The sequence below is a fragment of the Periplaneta americana genome, chromosome 6 (assembly GCF_040183065.1).
Source record: "Periplaneta americana isolate PAMFEO1 chromosome 6, P.americana_PAMFEO1_priV1, whole genome shotgun sequence".
NCBI classification, from domain to species: Eukaryota; Metazoa; Arthropoda; class Insecta; order Blattodea; family Blattidae; genus Periplaneta; species Periplaneta americana.
The window spans coordinates 16414866-16437018 of NC_091122.1; the positions used below are offsets into that span (position 1 = coordinate 16414866).

General features: G+C 34.6%; 1 protein-coding gene across 1 annotated transcript in view; it reads left to right on the plus strand.

The window, feature by feature from the left end:
• The first annotated feature begins 16424 nt into the window (after positions 1-16424).
• Positions 16425-22153, plus strand: part of Epac (Exchange protein directly activated by cAMP) — a 643268-nt gene continuing 637539 nt past the window's right edge. Inside the window, exon 1 of the mRNA XM_069827610.1 lies at positions 16425-16685. Coding sequence (XP_069683711.1) covers positions 16651-16685 — 35 coding nt within the window. The 5' untranslated portion in view covers positions 16425-16650. The remainder of the gene's footprint in view (positions 16686-22153) is intronic.

The window sequence follows — 22153 nt, forward strand, 5'->3', positions numbered from 1 at the left end:
TATTGTAGAATATTAAAAGAGAATCAGGCGTGGAAAAAGAATTACGTTATTGATCAACGTTCTGATACTAATATAATAATAATAATAATAATAATAATAATAATAATAATAATAATAAATTATACGTACTACTACCGCTACTACTGCTGTTGCTGCTGCTACTTGTTTGGGCGCAAAGGAAATTATTACTTATTCTTGTTTTTTTGAAAGATGGGACATGACATTTAAGCGGCCGAGCTTGGAACTACAATGCCATGTTGCCAATATGGACTACCACGCTGCCAGCTGATGGAAGCTAGCAATTGACGTTAAGATGGCTGATGTTAAAACATTAATTGACAATTAACGCGAAGGTAAGAAAACAATACAAAAATCGACAGAGAATAAAAGACGAAACGCACCAATGCTAACATTGTGTGCACAATAAATGTCGCCAAGAGAGCTATTAAGCACTCGCCACGTGCGAACTGTAAGTTTGGCAACTCAACCGCTGTTACCATAGCAACAGGCCTACCACGCTATGTGACATTCAGTTGTTTTTCCGATTGCAACGCTCCTGTCATGTCCCATCTTTCAAAAAACAGGTATAGAACGGCAGTTCAAAGAAATTAGCTATTGTATAAACGAAAATGTAATTGGTAACTTAACTAGAGGAACTGAATTATTACGAAATGCGTAAACTGTATAATCAGAAGGTATGTATAATCCTTAAGATACGCTTTTTTCCCTTCTACAGTTTTAATTAAGTTGCGACATGATACTTTGTCAACGAGACGTTAAGACGACAAATGAGACTGGGGATTTTCTCTCGCTATTCATACTTGCAGCGTATGAGAAATGTATCGATGGGTTCGCCCGATTGCTTCGGTAGCGTGAACAGGATTTTGACATTTAATGAAATCATCTCATGTCTACAGATTCGCCCTCACGCTCTGCATCTGATTGGGATTAATTGGATTTCTTTGCAGCCGCGTTGGATTTTTGCAACATCCAGTCTTCCGTAGTGCTCGAAAATCGATGCAACGCTGGATCGACACCCCTAAAGTTGATGATGATATCATGCAGAAAGCCGACGCACAATGTGGCAGCAATGCTAAGTCTTTCACTCAATATCTGTAGTGGAAAACATGTACTGTAGATTCTACTTTTCTTAATTAAGGATCAAATGTTCGCCATGTAATCAAAACAACTTTTTATTGCACATAATATTTTACATCTCTTTTCCGTGAGGTATCTGAAAACTAGTGCAACGTCACAGGAGACGTTCAGAGTCCCTTTATAACGGGAGTTGGATGATCTCTTTCTGGCAGTGTGGGACCAGTAGTCATGAACTCTATTATTTTTAATAAGTAAATGTAGTTACATAAATAATAATAACTGGGTCGATAAAAATTACAAATTCTTCTTTTTTCTATATAAAAATACGTCCATTTTACACAAAACATTCAATCTTTATCTGATCGCATCACCAATTAAAATATGTAATGATTTGATAGCATTAAATGACTAGAAAATGGAAAAACATATCACCTATGAGATGTAAAACAACAGGTAGTCTATATACAGGGTGTAAGAAATATAGATGTGCAGATTGAAGGGGAAAGTAGAATGCATTAAAATAAATAAAATCCTATTATGATTCCTGTAAATAAATGTATAGTTAATTAGAAAATTAGGCTGAAAGTCGCGTAATTTGGCAACAGCGCATCACCGGCTCACCTACGGGTACACACATGAATTCAGTTCTGAATATTACACGTAGCATACCGTCTCCTAGTCACTACAACAGAGTTGCCAGACTTCCTGATAGGAAATAACGATACGTGTTAATTTTTTGTTTAAAATGCAAGAAAACCGCCCATTTTATTTAAAAACTGCAAAGGAATAAATCATTCCTTATCATTTTCTCTAATGATAAGAGTAAAAATCAGAATCGTATGGATAGTACTTATCAAGTAAAATATTGTTAACATTTAGGAGAAAATAACTTTTTTGTTTCCACTCCCACTACCGTAAGTATGCTGTTATTAGCTTGTTTTTAGGGAAATAAATGGACTTTGCGGTGATAATGTTGGTTGCTATTGACGATGGGACGTAAGTCGCATAGTAAGTGAAAATAAAATAAAATAAAATAAGTAGTGTATGTTTCGTTCAACGGTCGCATAGCAACAAACGAAAGAATACTCAAAAGTCAATTATCCTCCTAACAGTTCTGATATTAAACAATGTAAAATGATTATTTTTATTACGTAAAATGTGGGAGTAGAAAAAAAAACATTATATGCAATTCGTGAATTAAGTAGAATTTGTTAGTCTGGACTACTTAATTATAGTCCTGGATATCGCTCAGGCGCAAACTCGTCCTCGACTAGTAAAATCTACTTATGTACCTTGATACATAAGTAACTTTCTGGGAAAAGTATGTATTTGGGACTAATATGTTATTAGAATTTTTTGTTGTGTACCCTATCCAAGGAATAAGCTGTTAAAAAATCTGCACACCTAGATTACTTCCAACCTGTATAGCAGACCTATATAGGTGCACATTAAGAACATAACACGGACTATTATCTACGAAATATTAACTAAATTTTATTATTATTGCTTAGCTTTCATATTCTAACATAGCGTTTTAGTTATTGTTCTTTAAAATAAAGGAAAATGATTTTCCTATCCATACGTAAATGAATGAATAAATAAATATAGTAAATAGATGGAAAAATAAATAAGTGAATGCATGAATAAATAAATAAATAAACATAAATAAATAGATAGATAGATAGATAGATAGATAGATAGATAGATAGATAGATAGATAGATAGATAGATAGATAGATAGGTAGGTAGGTAGGTAGGTAGGTAGGTAGGTAGATAGAGAGATAGATAGATAGATAGATAGATAGATAGATAGATAGATAGATAGATAGATAGATAGATAGATAGATAAATTCATAAATAAATAAATAAATAAATAAATAAATAAATGAATAAATAAATAAATTAATTAATAAAGTAATAAATAAATAAATAAATAAATAAATAAATAAATAAATAAATAAATAAATAAATAAATAAATAAATAAATAAGCGCATAAACGAAAAATATATTAATGAATAAATACATTAACAAATGAATGAATAAATAAATTGATACGGTATATTAATAATTGAATAAATACAGTATATATACAGTAGATGATTTGATGAACGAACAAATAAATGAATAAATAAATTGACGAATTATTAAAGGAACAAATAAATAAATTAAGCAATAAATAAATAAAGAAATGGATGAATAAATATATGAAGAAATGTATGAATTACTACGCGGATAAATGAGTTAATTAACAAATTATTGAATAAATTGATAAATGAATGAATAAATGAATAAGTAAATGAGTAAATGAATGAATAAATAAGTAAATAGAGTTAATAGGTGAATAATTGAATAAATAAATACCTAAATGAATAAATTCATAAGTAAAGGAATAAATAAATTAATGAAATGTGAAAAATATGTAAATAAATAAATACATAAAAGAGTAAATAAATAAATAATTGAATGGAAAATTAATAAATGGATGAACGAATAAATATAGAAGTAAATAAATAATAAATAAATGAACAAGTGAATCATTAAATTAATAAATTAACAAATGAATGAATGAGCGAATGAATGAGTGGATGAGTAAAGAAATGAATAAATATATGAAAATGAATGAATATATATAAATGAGTAATGAAAATTAAATTTTCTTTGTGTGTTAGAGAGTACTGACATGTCTCGCTCTCTACCAATACTATCAAAGCCCGGTTAAAGATTACATGAGCTTAGTCGAAGCACCAACCAACTGTTAATCTGTTATGTTAGCACGCGACACGACTTTTTTACTGTTCATTTTAAAACACTATTGCTCACATGAAATGTTGAACCAAACGTACAAGCTAAACATCTGATAAACATCTACTTTTATAAATCAAATCATAGCTTACCACAAAACCCAGATATGTATTGTTTTATACTTATACAGGGACATCATTTTATTTTTACTAATATTTATAATATTAACCTGCCTATACCTTTGGTTTAAAGGTTGTGAACCGGAAACACCGTTTGCTAACCCCTTCCACGACTGTAGTTCGATGATACTGCCGTAAGATACAAACAAATCACTTTACTAGGTATAGGAGGGATGAAAAGTAGTTAATCCATTTACGTAAAGTAGGAAATATCGCGATTTTGAGTTCGATAATTTTCATTAGGTTTTTGTTTAATCAAAATACAGTACTGTATTAACAATAAGCATTTTTACTCTCGAACTGAGCTGTCCATTCGGACGTATTCATTATGCAGTGTATATTATACTTTCTACAGCTCATTAGCGTACAATATAAAGAATGAAGTTAAATTGAAAAATAATCATAATATAGATATTTAAACACATATTTGAAAATGATGGCCGTTCATTTCTATACAGGTTTTAGTTCTTTTGTGCATATTATCGCACTATAGACTATTGCATCTAATTCCAATTGCCAGTTTCGTCTTTCGTACTAGTAACTCATGTTGAAATAATTCTGTACCTACTCTATAAAAGAGACCTTACGTACTGTAAATTCAATCTTCACTTCTGTCCGATCCGAAAAGATAAAATTACTCAGACATGCTATTTACTGTCCGTCCAAATGGTTTTGTCGCGGGGTCGTAGAAAGGGGGGAACTCACGTGACAGTTAATTACTTAACACGGCCTTTTCATTTAAGTTATTTTAAACAGGTGTATAATATTACGTAGACGTGCAATTCCTAACAGAAATTAATGTTTTCAAAAAAGAGCTAAGACAGCCCAGCCACAAAGGGACGGGCAGAAGTGGGTGGGGGAAACCGGGATGCGACATAGGCAAACGGACAACAGTACCTGTGCGAGAATATGATTCAATATTGAAAGCGAATATATTTCTGGAACGTACTATACTCACTAACTCAGTAATGTTTGTGTTTACTATGACCGTAAGGCGACTTTGACCGTATACGCTTGGTTCTGTGTGAAGAACAGTTGAAAGTTTACTAGTAGAGGGGGTGGGAGTGAAGTACATTCAAAAAGTCAGTTACAATAAAAATTGAAGTAAAAATAAAATGATGTCCCTGTATTAGTTCTCATGGATTCCAGTCCCGATAGAGTCATGGACTTTTTCCATTGATGTGATCCTTCCGACCGCACTATGGCCCTGAGATTCACTCAGTGACAGAAAAGAGTACCAGGAGCTTTCCTAGACAACAGGGGTGGCCAGCACGAGGACTAACTCTAACACTAACGCCGATATGTAGGCGTTATTCAATTTGGGTAAAGCTGACAGGAAATGCTCATCTGAGGCAATAATAAGTATTAAGAAATATGAAGTTATTCTTTTATTCGCGATATAAATTTTATTTTTAGAGCCCGTAGTTCACTCAGTTTAGAATTTATCACCAAATAGTCCCGGGTTCAATTCAGGACATACTATCATAGAATATTAAGTGTTGTCGCAATTGCTTTGAGGCAATTTGCTCCGAGTAATACTGTTATATTTTTTATATATTTCACCATTGCTCCAAAACTGCATTATTGTAATTTATAAGCTCTGAATAACTTTCATGTTTAAGAAGAATTCTATCAGATTCGTAGTAGACAAAGCGGCTGTGTGCAGGATTTCTTCGAATACTTCAGTTCCTCCAATTTTTTCATTTCACCATTGCTCCAAAACTGCTTTATTGTAATTTATAAGCACTGAATAACTCTCATATATAAGAAGAATTCTGTCAGATTCGTAGTAGACAAAGCGGCTGTGAGCAGGATTTCTTCGAATACTTCAGTTCCTCCAATTTTTTTCATTTCACCATTGCTCCAAAAGTGCATTATTGTAATTTATAAGCTCTGAATAACTTTCATGTTTAAGAAGAATTCTGTCAGATTCGTAGTAGACAAAGCGGCTGTATGCAGGATTTTTTCGAATACTTCAGTTTCTCAAATTTTTTCATTTCACCATTTCTCCAAAGCTGCATTATTGTAATTTATAAGCTCTGAATAACTTTCATGTTTAAGAAGAATTCTGTCAGATTCGTAGTAGACAAAGCGGCTGTGTGCAGGATTTCTTCGAATATTTCAGTTTCTCCAATTTTTTCATTTCACCAATGCTCCAAAAGAGCATTATTGTAATTTATAAACTCTGAATAACTTTCATGTTTAAGAAGAATTCTGTCAGACTCGTAGTAGACAAAGCGGCTGTGTGCAGGATTTCTTCGAATACTTCAGTTTGTCCAATTTTTTTCATTTCACCATTGCTCCAAAAGAGCATTATTGTAATTTATAAACTCTGAATAACTGTCATGTTTAAGAAGAATTCTGTCAGATTCGTAGTAGACAAAGCGGCTGTGTGCAGGATTTCTTCGAATACTTCAGTTTGTCCAATTTTTTTCATTTCACCATTGCTCCAAAAGAGCATTATTGTAATTTATAAACTCTGAATAACTTTCATGTTTAAGAAGAATTCTGTCAGACTCGTAGTAGACAAAGCGGCTGTGTGCAGGATTTCTTCGAATACTTCAGTTTGTCCAATTTTTTTCATTTCACCATTGCTCCAAAAGAGCATTATTGTAATTTATAAACTCTGAATAACTTTCATGTTTAAGAAGAATTCTGTCAGACTCGTAGTAGACAAAGCGGCTGTGTGCAGGATTTCTTCGAATACTTCAGTTTGTCCAATTTTTTTCATTTCACCATTGCTCCAAAAGAGCATTATTGTAATTTATAAACTCTGAATAACTTTCATGTTTAAGAAGAATTCTGTCAGACTCGTAGTAGACAAAGCGGCTGTGTGCAGGATTTCTTCGAATACTTCAGTTTGTCCAATTTTTTTCATTTCACCATTGCTCCAAAAGAGCATTATTGTAATTTATAAACTCTGAATAACTTTCATGTTTAAGAAGAATTCTGTCAGACTAGTAGTAGACAAAGCGGCTGTGTGCAGGATTTCTTCGAATACTTGAGTTTCTCCAATTTTTTCATTTCACCATTGCTCTAAAACTGCATTATTGTAATTTATAAACTCTGAACAACTTTCATGTTTAAGAATAATTCTGTCAGATTCTAGTAGACAAAGCTGCTGTGTGCAGGATTTCTTCGAATACTTCAGTTTCTCCAATTTTTTCATTCCACCGTTGCTACACTGTCAACATATTACAATAGTTTAATCGTTTGGTAGGAGCTTCAGTAGTTAGAAAGGGACGCTAATGTAGGGGATTACCAATTACAAACGTGATTGTGTGATTGCGCACAGAGGTGAAGGCCCGGCCTTCGCCTGAGGGATGGAAATCATAACCAGACGGCTTGTTCAACATTTGTTTTTATCGTGTCAGTGGGAGGGCTAATGCGTGGCACACACGCAACTCGGTTGTCACTTGTCAAAAGGCACGCGAGACACACAGACATTATTGTACATATGGTTAAGTCTAATGGGATTGAGGCAAAAAATTCCGCAGCAAGAGAAAACCTAGGATTGTCGCCTTAGTAATGTACGATTCTTTGTCACTAAGTAGGCCAAAGTCAAGAGATGGTATTTAATAAAGGGTTTTATAAATGACACTCGGGAGGAAATTAAATGCAGAATAAATATGGAAAATGCCTGTTATTATTCGGTTCAGAAGCTTTTGCCATCTAGTCTTCTGTCAAAAAATCTTGAAGTTAGAATTTATAAAACAGTTATATTACCGGTTGTTCTGTATGGTTGTGAAACTTGGACTCTCACTTTGAGAGAGGAACATAGATTAAGGGTGTGTGAGAATAAGGTTCTTAGGAAAATATTTGGAGCTAAGAGGGATGAGGTTACATGAGAATGGAGAAAGTTACATAACGCAGAACTGCATGCATTGTATTTTTCACCTGACATAATTAGGAACATTAATTCCAGGCATTTGAGATGGGCAGGGCATGTAGCACGTATGGGCGAATCCAGAAATGCATATAAACTGTTAGTTGGGAGGCCGGCGGGGAAAAGACCTTTGGGGAGGCCGAGACGTAGATGGGAAGATAATATTAAAATGGATTTGAGGGAGGTGGGGTATGATGGTAGAGACTGGATTAATCTTGCTCAGGATAGGGATCAATGGCGGGCTTATGTGAGGGCGGCAATGAACCTCCGGGTTCCTTAAAAGCCAGTAAGTAAGCACCAGAAACGAAAATATAGACGGAAAGCTAGGGTTGATAAATTTTACAGTATTCGAATCTCCCAGATGCCATACATACATGTACATAACTACAAATTTTACGTTTGCTTTTATCCTTATTACATATTCCATTACTGTCCATTTTAAATTTGTTATGTTTTACCGTTTGGAGAGCAAATAGTCATAAAACTCTGAACAACTCTGAGAATAAACTTAGCTGGCTTTACACTGAATTTATACTTTCACAACATCAATGCCCACATGATTGCAATTTGTATTTCAAAATTTTCCCGTGATTGAAAATAAACTTTGAGTGAAGTCATTGGTTACAGGACCTTCAAACGGTAAATGTTTTATTTTATTTTCTTCCGATACTGTCTTTTTTTTTTCTTTCCCATGTCTTAATTTTATAATGAATTAAATTATTAAACACTCACTCACTCACTCACTCACTCACTCACTCACTCACTCACTCACTCACTCACTCACTCACTCACTCACTCACTCACTCACTCACTCACTCACTCACTCAACCACCCACCCACCCACCCACCCACTCACTCACTCACTCACTCACTCAACCACTCACTCACTCACTCACTCACTCAACCACCCACCCACCCACCCACCCACCCACCCACCCACCCACTCACTCACTCACTCACTCACTCACTCACTCACTCACTCACTCACTCACTCACTCACTCACTCACTCACTCACTCACTCACTCACTCACTCACTCACTCAACCACCCACCCACCCACTCACTCACTCACTCACTCACTCACTCAACCACCCACCCACCCACCCACCCACTCACTCACTCACTCACTCACTCAACCACCCACCCACCCACCCACCCACCCACCCACCCACTCACTCACTCACTCACTCAACCACTCACTCACTCACTCACTCAACCACCCACCCACTCACTCACTCACTCACTCACTCACTCACTCACTCACTCACTCACTCACTCACTCACTCACTCACTCACTCACTCAACCACCCACCCACCCACCCACCCACCCACCCACTCACTCACTCACTCACTCTTCGGGTACTAAATCTTTACTGTTCAACCTGGAATCGAACCACAGGCCGCTTGGATGGGAAGCGTGTGCTCTATCCGGAAAGCCATGCGATGGCTTTTTTATTGTGTTCATTTATAATTAATTTTTTTCGTCCTTTTTTTCCATTTTTTATTTTGTCTTTATTTCATTATCCATTCGTTCTCCAATTTTTTTCTTTGTTTTTTATTTCGTGTTCATTATTTTTTCTTTTTGATCTCTTTTTCATTTATTTATTACCAAGTAACTAATTAATTACGAATTCATTCATTCCTGCATTCACTCATTCATTCATTTATTCCTTTTTCTCTTCAGCTTTCTGTTTTGTTTCTTTTCTTTTGTCATCATTTTGCCTTTGTTTGTTTGTTTCTTCCTTTCTTTATTTCTTGTATCAGCCTATATGTCAGTTTTTCCAATTTTATTTTTTCTTATTAATTTATTTCTTATTTTATTTATTTTCCTTCATTTTTATTGTTTATATCGTGTTTTTCGTTCCTTTTTTTCTTTATTAATTTCATTCGTTCTATTGTATTTTATAATTGTTTATTTCTTCCTCGTTGCCTTCCCTCCCTCCCTGCAGGCATGCAGTTCCCCTCCCCGGATGTTGACACTTGTCGCATAATCTCTGCGTGGGTCGCCAGACGTCTCGCCCATCTCACTATCCCACGCAGCCAATTAGTCGCACGTTACGCCTGCTGGATTGCCTGTACATATGTCTGAACGCCTGGAGTCGATTTCTGGACTATAGAAATGTGAGCTCCAGTTCATACAGATTGCCAGTTTCCTGGAAATGTTAATTAAACATTTTGTATAATTGTGCAGCGTGTTGCCATAACAACTTCCTACTGCATTTTGTTTAAAAATGTATATTTTACATTTTTCTTTGTCCAGAAAATAAAAAAGGCAAACAAGGAGATAAAAAGTAAGAAATGAATTAGGGGAAGAAAGTGAGCAGGAATTGAAGATTAGAGAGCAAAAAATGGGAATAAAGAAAGAAATAGATAGAGTGACTTTATGGTTTGAATCTAATGGTTTCTTGCTTAATCAAGAAAAAATTATCTGTAGTAATGTCACGAGAGGTCTGAGATCTGCCGATAAATCCACGAGCGAAGCGAGTGGATTTATCTGGGAAATCTCAGACCTCGAGTGACATTTATTAGGACTATTTCGTGAATAAAATAAAAATGTAAATAATATATCCCTAAAATTCGATCACAAAATGTTAATAATTGTATATTTACGAATACTTAACCTATTCAGACATTGTGAAGTTGAAATAGATGAATATCGATTACTGCAATAAAGAAATTCGATATTATTCAGTAATGCCAATTGCGAAAAGCGAAACACAAGTTTAACAATGTTAATTACATGTACTGCACTTTTCTCTTATTATTATAACATAAATACATTTTCATTATCTGCTGAAATCATGATTTAATTTAAAATTTTATAATATAATTATAGTAGCCTAATTAATATATTAATTAAATGAAGAATTGTTGAAAACGCATTTATCTGATCTGAATGAAGGAATGTAATTTTTTTCAAATAGCCTACAATGGACATGGAATTGGAAGATGAAGATGTATTTAATAGGCTGCAATAGGTAAGGTTAGCTGTGTGAGCAGGACCAGTGTCAGCTGTGCCTTATTTCGACCATTACTACGTGCTACAGGAAAGCATTTTTATAGCTCGACAAACGCATTCTCGCTGCAGTGTGTAACGGAACTAAAACTGCATCTACACAGTTCAATATTACAATCGCGTATGCATGCAATCTGGGAAGAATATTGAAAGAATCAAGTTTGAAACGTACGTTAAATTAAGATGTATGAAGATTTTGTGTCTATATTGTGCGCCGTTTTGAACGTCGTCTTCACTGCGTAAATATATTAATTAATATTAAATATTAATCTTGCTTTCATTGCTTTAATGTTCAAAGAAAAGTTTAAACCGTGTAGTTGCATCTTAATGTATTCATGATCATCAATTTACGGGAAAACAGTTGGCGACAATGACTAAACAAAAGAACGACCATGCGATAAATTGATAGCGATAAATCAAGCTGCAAAAATTATCGCAAAGTGTGACTGTGATTGGTTGGAATTCAAAATTTTATTACACTTCATTGGTCGAAAATGGAATGACGTCATATAAACGAAATAGTCAACATAACTTTCAGCCTAAATTATCTAATAAATAAGGACAACAGACTCAACTACACACAATTTCTAGGACTTTTTATAGACTCCAGTTTAACATGGGATAAGCATATCGAATACATATGCACAAAGCTATCAATAGTTTTATATTTGTTAAAGAAATTAACGACTTGCGTTTCTCAAAATTACTTAATATGTGCCTACTTTTCTTTCTTTCAGTCGATAATCCGATATGCCCTAATTTTCTGGGGAAATGGAACCAAAATTGGAAGCGTCTTGATTTTGCATAAGAAAGCCATTAGAATTTTATGTACATCAAACTATCTGGAACATTGTCGGCCACTTTTCAGACAATCACGGATTTTAACAATCATAAATTTGTATATATATGATCTAGTACTTTACACTCGACAAAATATCGACAATTACTCATTAGTGGCCAATATATATGATCATGAAATTAGAAATAGTGAACAAATTAATATTCCATATTGTAGATTACACAAGAACAACACAAACTTTGTAATTATGGGGATGAAATTATATAATAAGCTCCCAAGTCAATATTATAAATTACCAATCAATAGCTTCAAAACTAGATTTTACAATTGGTTATTAAATAATCCTTTTTATTCTGTTGCTGAGTTTTTCAACACAAATTTGTATGAAATTGTATTTTAATAAACAAGTTTAATTAGAATTTAGTTAGTTTTCTTTTATTTCATGTTTTCATTGTATTATTTAAATTGTACTGTTTCTTTTATTAATGTTTTTAAAAAATGTATTTATATGTTTTTCAATGTATTCTGACGAAGCCTAAAACTGTATGTCTAATGGCTGAGAATAAACAAGGAAGAAAAGGAAGGACAAATTTATTTTAATTTATTTATTTAATTTATTTAACTAGCTAGCTAGCAAGTACAAATTAATATTGCAAAACAAAAATGAATAAATGAATAACTTAAAAATGAAATAACTTACAAAGTAATGAAGTAAAAGTGGTAGTAATTAAAGAACGCAAAAATATGAAAATTGAGATAACAATAGAAACAAAAGGAAAGGAAGGTAAAATAGGAAGCGCGAAGGAAAGGAAGGAAGAAGAGAAAAGATCGGAAGGAAAATAAGGGAAAAATGAAGAAATTACAAAGAAACAACAAAGAAAGAAAGAAAAAACGAAGCGAATAACAATAGAAAGAAATTACTTGATAAAGAATAAGTCATAAACCAACCTACAAAGATGGGAGAGAAGGCTGGTGATAAAAAAGCGAAAGGGTTTTAATGAAGATAGATGGAAGAAGAAAGCATAACAGTACGAAAGAAACTTGAAAAAGAGGATAACAAAGCGAAAGGTAAAAGAAATTAAAATAAAACGTCTGTAGAATAACAGTAATAATGAAGGTCTCAAATATTACTAAACAGTGTACTCCATGTTGCTTGATGCTGGGATAGCTGTGGGATATTTTGAACCAGTATTGATTTTTCCTTCAAGTATCTTGACATTCCATGATGACTAACAAGATGATGACGGGGAAAAACTATGACGTAGGGGGCAGACAAGAGATGAAATATCTGACTAGTTGGGGCGGTGATGTGTGTTGCAATACAACAACAATATTGTGTTACAAGTGACTATTGATAGCGCTACTATAACTGCTATTGTCACATAGTAATACAACTTCTGCTACTATTCTTTTACTGTTACTAGGTCTATTATTAGTGTTAACCTGTCTTAACAATTATTGGTTCTACGATTAATAACAGTGCCACTACTGAAAACTGCTACTATTACTACTGACAGTGCCATTACTATTGCCATTACTATAAGCACAAATGACTACTGACATACACTTACTTACTGGCTTTTAAGGAACCCGTAGGTTCATTGCTGCCCTCACATAAGCCCGCCATTGGTCCCTATCCTGAGCAAGACTAATCCAGTCTCTACCATCATATCCTACCTCCCTCAAATCCATTTTAATATTATCATCCCATCTACGTTTCGGCCTCCCCAAAGGTCTTTTTCCCTCCGGCCTCCCAACTAACACTCTATACGCATTTCTGGATTCTCCCATACGTGCTACATGTCCTGCCCATCTCAAACGTCTGGATTTTATGTTCCCAATTATGTCAGGTGAAGTATACAATGCGTGCAGTTCTGTGTTGTGTAACTTTCTCCATTCTCCTGTAACTTCATCCCTCTTAGCCCCAAATATTTTCCTAAGAACCTTATTCTCAAACACTCTTAATCTCTGTTCCTCTCTGAAAGTGAGAGTCCAAGTTTCACAACCATACAGAACAACCGGTAATATAACTGTTTTATAAATTCTAACCTTCAGACTTTTTGACAGAAGACTAGATGACAAAAGCTTCTCAACCGAATAATAACAGGCATTTCCCATATTTATTCTGAGTTTAATTTCTTCCCGAGTGTCATTTATATGTGTTACTGTTGCTCCAAGATCTGACATATACTACTAAATATTAATATTTCGACTACTACTGCTACTATTAGCACCATTAAATACCATTACTAGCAGAAACTGCTGCTATTATTGTTATACCACGCACTAACAGTAGCTACTAATATCATTAGTAACCTGCTACTACTACAAATACTACTACTGACACCAGCAGTACTGCTGATTACAAATAAATCAGTAAATGGTTACGGTACCCAAGTTAATGAGAAAATAAATAAATAAATATGTAAGTAAATAAATAAGTAAATAAATAAATAAAAATAAATATAAATTAATGAATAAGTAAATGAATATGCTAATAAATGAATAGATGAATATGTAAATAAAAAAAATACATAAGTAAAAAGAATAGATAAGTAAGTCAATGAACGAATAGGTGTAGTTTCAAAATGAATAGATAAATATTTGAATAAACGAATAGAAAAATAATGTACCTAAATAAACTAATTGATAAATATAAATGACACTCGGGAGGAAATTAAACGCAGAATAAATATGGGAAATGCCTGTTATTATTCGGTTGAGAAGCTCTTATCATCCAGTCTGCTGTCCAAAAATCTGAAAGTTAGAATTTATAAAACAGTTATATTACCGGTTGTTCTTTATGGTTGTGAAACTTGGACTCTCACTCTGAGAGAGGAACATAGGTTAAGGGTGTTTGAGAATAAGGTGCTTAGGAAAATATTTGGGGCTAAGCGGGATGAAGTTACAGGAGAATGGAAAAAGTTACACAATGCAGAACTGCACGCATTGTATTCTTCACCTGACATAATTAGGAACATTAAATCCAGACGTTTGAGATGGGCAGGGCATGTAGCACGTATGGGCGAATCCAGAAATGCATATAGAGTGTTAGTTGGGAGGCCGGAAGGAAAAAGACCTTTAGGGAGGCCGAGACGTAGATGGGAGGATAATATTAAAATGGATTTGAGGGAGGTGGGATATGATGATAGAGACTGGATTAATCTTGCACAGGATAGGGACCGATGGCGGGCTTATGTGAGGGCGGCAATGAACCTTCGGGTTCCTTAAAAGCCATTTGTAAGTAAGTAAGTAAGTAAGTAAATAAATAAACTAATTGATATATAAGTAAATAAGTGCATAACTGTGTAAAGAAATTAAATATACTCGTTTAAATAAGTAAATAAAAGAATAGATAATTACGTAAATAAATGAATAAATATGTAATGAAATGAAATATATACATAAGTAAATAAAAGAAAAAAATAAGTTAATGAATAGAAAACTATGGAAATAAAGGAATAAATAAATGAGTAAATAAACGAATAGACGAAAAGTAAATAAATGGATATATACATTTTTAAAACTGGATAAATAAATAGAGAATATATAATTGAAGACCTCCCCGGAATAAGGGTGTAACCAACAAATCTGTAATACACGTTTCAGGAGAAAGGAAAATAATTTCGGGGGCATATTTTCTTAGGCCTATATTTACTAGCTTAACCATTTGATTAATCAAGGACACAAATTTATTCAGCTATTGGATGAAGTCATTTTTTGTTATAAACTAAAACTTAAAAATTACTCTTTTCCACTTTTCATTAATTTGATGTTAATCCTTTCTCCTGGAAGATCTTCAATTATGCAAATAATTGAATATATAAATAAGTAAACAACGAATAAATATATAAATAAATAAGTAGATAAATGAATAGATTAATAAGCAAGTGAGTAAATAAATATGAAAATACATTTAAAATATACACAAGTAAATAATCGAATAAATATGTAGCTAAATGAATAGATACATAAGCAAATAAACGATTAGACAAATAAATAAGTAAACGTACGTATAGATAAATATTTATATATCTTGAATAAATAAGTAAATAAACGAATAAATAAATATTAAAAAATTAATGCATTATTAACTAAAAAACAAGGAGATAATTAAGTAAATAAACGAATGGGTATATAAGTAAACAATGAATGTGTAAATAGTTAAAGAAATGAATGAATAAAAAACAAGTAATTAAATAATAAATACCGGTATGTAATTAAATTCATGAAACAAACTGAACAATTACATTACAACATGTATGCATAATTCAGAATCCCGCACCTAATATTCAGCATCAGTGCCTTAAAAGTTAATCGTCTACGGAAAAACTGTGAAAATTCCCGGTTGCTTCCGTTACACCGCTAGACAGTTTCCTGTACTCGAACACAAGACCTCCGGAACAAAAAGAGCGCATGCGCAGTCAGTAATTTCGTTCTTTGTACCGCTGTACCAATATCCGCTCTCATCTAAACGTCACTCTTAATTGTGCCAGACTAGTGGTGTAATGGGACATTAATTAATCGAAACGAGGACTTTCTCGTGATTACGACGCAACAGATAAATTAATTCACTGAAACTTCTTTTCCAATCCACCCTCTACCTTTCATTCCGCACGCAAGTGGTTTGTCTTTCTCTCCGACTGCTCTGGTGCGGGAGGCTCGTGCCGTTCCGTGGCGTGTGCCCCGACTGTATGTTGTTTTTGGAAGACAGTTGACAGTAGCGAAGTGCGGCTGGTGCAAGCATGGAGTGAAAGCCGTTGCTAGGGGTGATGTGACTGCTTGTATACGTGGTGTTCTGTGTTTCTGGCATAGACATTTCTTAATAGTTATCGCGAGAGTGGAAGAATACGCAAATGTACCGGTGATCGAATCTTGAGCACGTAGATAAATGCGTCCGAGGATTTATGAAGAAGAAGCCACTTTACAATGGCTACAGAATGGATAACAGCCATCGATAAAAGGTAAATATATTGTTACTACGGTATATTTTAAGTCTAGATTGTGTGTTTATAAATGGAAGGTGTCTTTGTACCGATATTGTAAGAACAATAGTATTTTTTACATTGTCATACGGATTTTATTTCATGTTTATCTTAAGTATTATTTGTTTTGCATATCTCGAAGTGTTATCTTATCACACCTTCTGTAACACGGTCAATTATAACAGAAGGCGAGCAGGGTAGTAGATCGATTATGTTGCCATTGTTGTAGAGACAAGGTGGAACGGTTAATATGAAGTGAAATTTGTTAATATAAACGTTATTCATTTTTATAGCTTGTGTACTTGATGTCTTTATCACACTGGAAACGATTAAATAATTTCTTACCTTTTGGTTACATTACTTGCCGGTTACGCATAATAATAGTGTTCTTTTGTTTTATTTCTATAGTAACATTAATGAACTCGCGTTTTTGTTTTGTTTACATAACCATAGAGTTTTGTTACTAGAACTTAATTGTTTGAGAATTGTAATTGATGTCTTTTGTTTTACTTCTTCATTCATTTTACAATGCAGGTCACTCACTAACGGATTGAGGAAATTACTAAATGTTTTTGTCATACTCATTGTCATGCATGACCAGGTCTACTAAATGCTTCGGATAGAATTTTTCCTCTCCATTCGACCACTAGGTCTAATCCGAAGTTCTAGAGATAATGTGTATTCATTTGTTATTGAAAGGTACTTATTATATCAATAGAATTTGTGTTTACATTTATGAATTTTTCTCGAAGCTGCGAGTGATTCCTAGTTCCGTTAGAATGTTGTAATTTCTTTTAGTGATGTAACAGGCAGCTGTTCTTCTGAGAAATCCTATCTCTGCAGTATTTAATCTCGATAAATCTGTTCCCGAAGAATCCAGATTTCGCTAACATACAATAGTGTTGGTGCTGCCAAGTTGTAAACAAAGTCTTCTTTTTCTAAGGTAATTGTGCTTGAAATTGCTGTGATTTAGAATTTATACTATAATATGTTGATATGTAATTAGATCCGAAATTATTTCCATCTTCATATAATTATCATTCCAGAAAACTGAATAGACTAATTTAATTTGTGGGTGCGCGGACATAAGGGGATAAGTCACCAAAACTAAGTTTTGAAATAATTGCAAAAACATTTTGACGATGTATATAGGATCGCTGAAACAATTTTTTTTAACTCCATACGCACAATTCTCTTTCATCTTTAATTTCAAAGTTGGTATGACTTAGCACATTCTACACAATGATCTTCTCACATTTCTCTATCGAAATGTTGACTTAACTCAATTTTGGCTGAAAAGTGACTTATCTCCTTTTGTCCTCGCACCCACGAATTGTTGTACCTTCGTATCTATTAGCCCTACAATCTTATTTTCAGTAGTTATCCGGAAAAGTTAATTACTTTAGACAAAATATTCCCCAAACGCTGTTTTGAATCAAGTCGACATAGCTACTGCGTGGTCCTATTCGAACGACGCCTTGCGAGAAGAATGTGGAATATGACAAAACACGCAAGCCACCGGCTGTATTTATCTCATCTAACATTTAACATCTGGCTCAGTCCGTTAAGGCGCTTGCCTGCCGGTCTGAAGTTGCGCTCGGGCGCGGGTTCGATCCCCGCTTGGGCTGATTACCTGGTTGGGTTTTTTCCGAGGTTTTCCCCAACCGTAAGGTGAATGCCAGGTAATCTATGGCTAATTCTCGGTCTCATCTCACTATCACCAATCTCATCGACGCTAAATAACCTAGTAGTTGATGGAGCGTCGTTAAGTAACCAACCAACTACAAAACACGCTCTATTCATACCTAGCAGACATATTTAGTATTTTTATAACTTATTTAATTAATTTTACAATAATTAACATTATTACAAACGCTAGGTGTGACATGTAGAAGAAATAATAATTTTAAATTCTACAACATTTAAGATAATATTACAAAACCCCGAAATAAATTAGATTTTGGACAGTGTCCATTGCCTGATCTACTACTAGGTTCAAAAAGTTCCCGGAATTTTACTACCATTTTTCGTATTAATATATAACAAGGGATATTATACATTTGTTTTGTTGGTAACATTCATGATGTCATTTCCTTAAAGTTTGCTGATAATGGCAATTATTGGTTTTGAGTTGTAGGCAATTGTTTATCATAGTGTTTTGTTTGTTCGTCGCATTTTGTAATTATGTCCACAGAGCAAAGTACAAACATCAAGTTCTGTGTTTTGCTGGGGACATGATCAGTATGGCTGATGAAGATGGTGATTTCTTAAACAAAATGAAACTGGTGCTACTTGTACGACCCAGTCCCTAAACGACAGTCATCTGAGTGGAAATCGAAAACATCTCCTCGGAAGCAAAAATTTCCTAGGGACACTTCCAAAGGCAAAGTTATTTTAAATGTTATGTTTTATTTAACGACGCTCGCAACTGCAGAGGTTATATCAGCATCGCCGGATGTGCCGGAATTTTGTCCCGCAGGAGTTCTTTCACATGCCAGTAAATCTACTGACATGAGCCTGTCGCATTTAAGCACACTTAAAGCAAAGTTATGTTGGAAGTTTTCTTCGACTCTCAGGGTCTCATGCACCATGAGTTCATTCCAGAAGGTCGTACTGTAACGAAAGAATTGTACGTAGAAACCGTCCGTCGCCTCTGGGACGCAGTGAGAAGGAAACGTCCAGAAAAGTGGGTAGAAAACAACTGGTTCCTTATGCATGACAATGCACCTGCTCATCGCGCAATTATTGTAAAGAATTTTCTTGCCAGGCACAACATAACTGCTTTGGATCACCCACCATACTCTCCTGATCTCTCACCACCTGATTACTTTCTGTTTCCCCGTCTGAAAAGTCATCTGAAAGAACGGAGATTCAATGCTGAAGAGGTTATCGCAAACGCGACGACAGCACTAAGACGGGTTTCACAAAATGGCTTCCAGGCCTGCTTCCAGGAACTCTACACGCGTTGGCAAAAGTGTGTTGTTGCGGAAGGCAACTATTTTGAAGGGAATGCTGTAGAATAGTGTTTAAGGTACGTTGTTTCTATGATGCTAGCAAATTCCGGGAACTTTTTGAACCTAGTATGTATATTATAAATATACGATGTTTCGAGACTTGACTCTGCGCTTGTCTTTAACTCTTTTCGTGATAATGACGCTTCTTAGTCCCCCCCCCCATGAAGTTAGCGGAGGCAAGGATTTAATCCTGAAACTCTTTAACACTAATCCAGTTCGTTAACCACTAGATCACTGAATTGTTAGCGGACTGGAGAAATATTTAACCACCTCAAAATAAAAATGACAAAAACCGTCAGTATCATGAGAAACACCTGAGTAGGAGAGTAGACCAACTCCTGAAACGTCGTGTATGTCTAATATATAAAACAATGGACAATATCCGAAAAAGGCGAGCCTCTAATCATATAACCATTGTCACAGAACTGTAGACTTATAGAAATTCTTCAGTAATTTATACTTAATTATTTTATGTCCGCCGAGTTAGCTCATGTAAAATTTCTACCTCGGAACTAGGAGAGATGGCGGTGCACAACTTCTAATCACTAGATTGTGCATCAATATGCCTGGGTTAAGTCTCAAATCTCTCCGCACTGCATATGAAGAGAAGGCATATGTCACTCTTGATAGTGATTCGTCCGTTGGATGGGGACGTTAAGCCTGGCGGCCCCCTTGGTGCTATTCGACAGGAGTAGGCTACGTGCCGATACCGGGTTTCCCCTTCTCCCATCATCATCATCATCATCATCATCACAGACACTTACACATACACTCACCCTAGTACACGACCTAACCAGCGTATAGATATTATGCAGTATGGTCACTTCGCGTCGGTACCTTTGATGTAGCAGGACTGATTTCAATGACCTTCAAACCAGTTTGAGCGTCAGATTCTGCTTTCTCCCAGGAGTTGGCACTGACATCACACCAGCTAGCAGTCGACACAGCGGAAATATAACACAGACAATTAATACATCTAGGTACATTATGTACTGAAATAAAATAAATTGGACCGATAAAATAATAAATCCGTCATTAACTGTAACGTCTAGACTCTAGAGTTCCTTTATAATGAGAGTTGAGACATTGACCCCCAACAACAATTAAAATATGTAATGATTTGATAGCGCTGAAAATGGAAAAGCAAAACTCCTATGAGAAGTAAAACCATATACCTATATTATATTGTATACAAATATTAAACGAATTTGATACATTATTTTATAATGTATATTATTTTATAATATAATTTATTATATATAAAATATAAACAGTTATTATTACAACTAGTTTGTCACTGAGAAATAAGGAAAAGCTGTTAACTTGAATTTATTTGAAGCAAAGCATTATTGGATTATGCAATAAGGTAGGCGATGTTTGGATCCTGTGTCTCAACTCTATACTCACTTATTATTTTAGCGTGTGCTCGATTACACTAACCTCTAGCGCTTGAAAGTGGAACTAAACGCCGGCGCACAGAGAAACAAAACACAGGAAAATTCGCTCAGTGTCCCTTATTTGTAATTCCTATTCTCTGACATAACTCTCCACAGATACATATCATGTACAGTGTGGCCCGCCGAAGTGGTGCACAACTAGAAAATGAGTTACAGTCCTGCCATCTATCCGCAATGTGCGGAACCCGAATCACGTAAAGTGAAATGGGTAGGCATTGGATACATACATATTTAATTATTTTAATTTCTCAGAGCGGGCCGATTCATCCGAAATGGTTTAGTGACTTATTTCAACAATTTACTCATGAGGCAGACGTCCACTCACCACCAAAACAAGAATCTCTGTGTCAGTTTTACTTATTACCTCACACAGAACAAGATTCTGAACAGTATTCACACTATAGAATAATAAGAATATTGTGGAATATTTTAAAAACAGCTGGATTTATCTCATCTAACTCCTTCCTCCTGCAAACAATGATTTTTTTCACAAAGAAAGAAAGATTCCAGTTATATCAGCTTCTAAGGGATTATAAAGTAACCTATGAGATGGAGTACCTTACAAACCAGTGTCGATGGCTCTGATATTAAATATTTTATAAAATTGGCCCGATTCGCCCGCTTGATCTAATAGCCCTCCTTTACCCTAAGTAAGTAAGGAGAAGCTTTTTATGACTACAAATTATTCCTTAGCATATTTCCTAACAAAAGTGTCGAATTTAAAAGCAAATATGTTTATGTCCACTGTAATATGATATATTACAATACAAGGTTGGAAAGTTTGTTTTTAAAAATAGAGATGAGGCCGGGGATTCGCAGTTGATAGGACGTCGTAAAATAAACCAATTAAAAATCAATGTCGGTGTCTGTGAAACAATGATAGGCCTAATGAGGCGTTATTTGGTGGTTAGTCCGAGGATTCGCCATGAGATTGCCCGACATTTCTCTTACAGTCGAAAACAAACTCGGAAAAAAT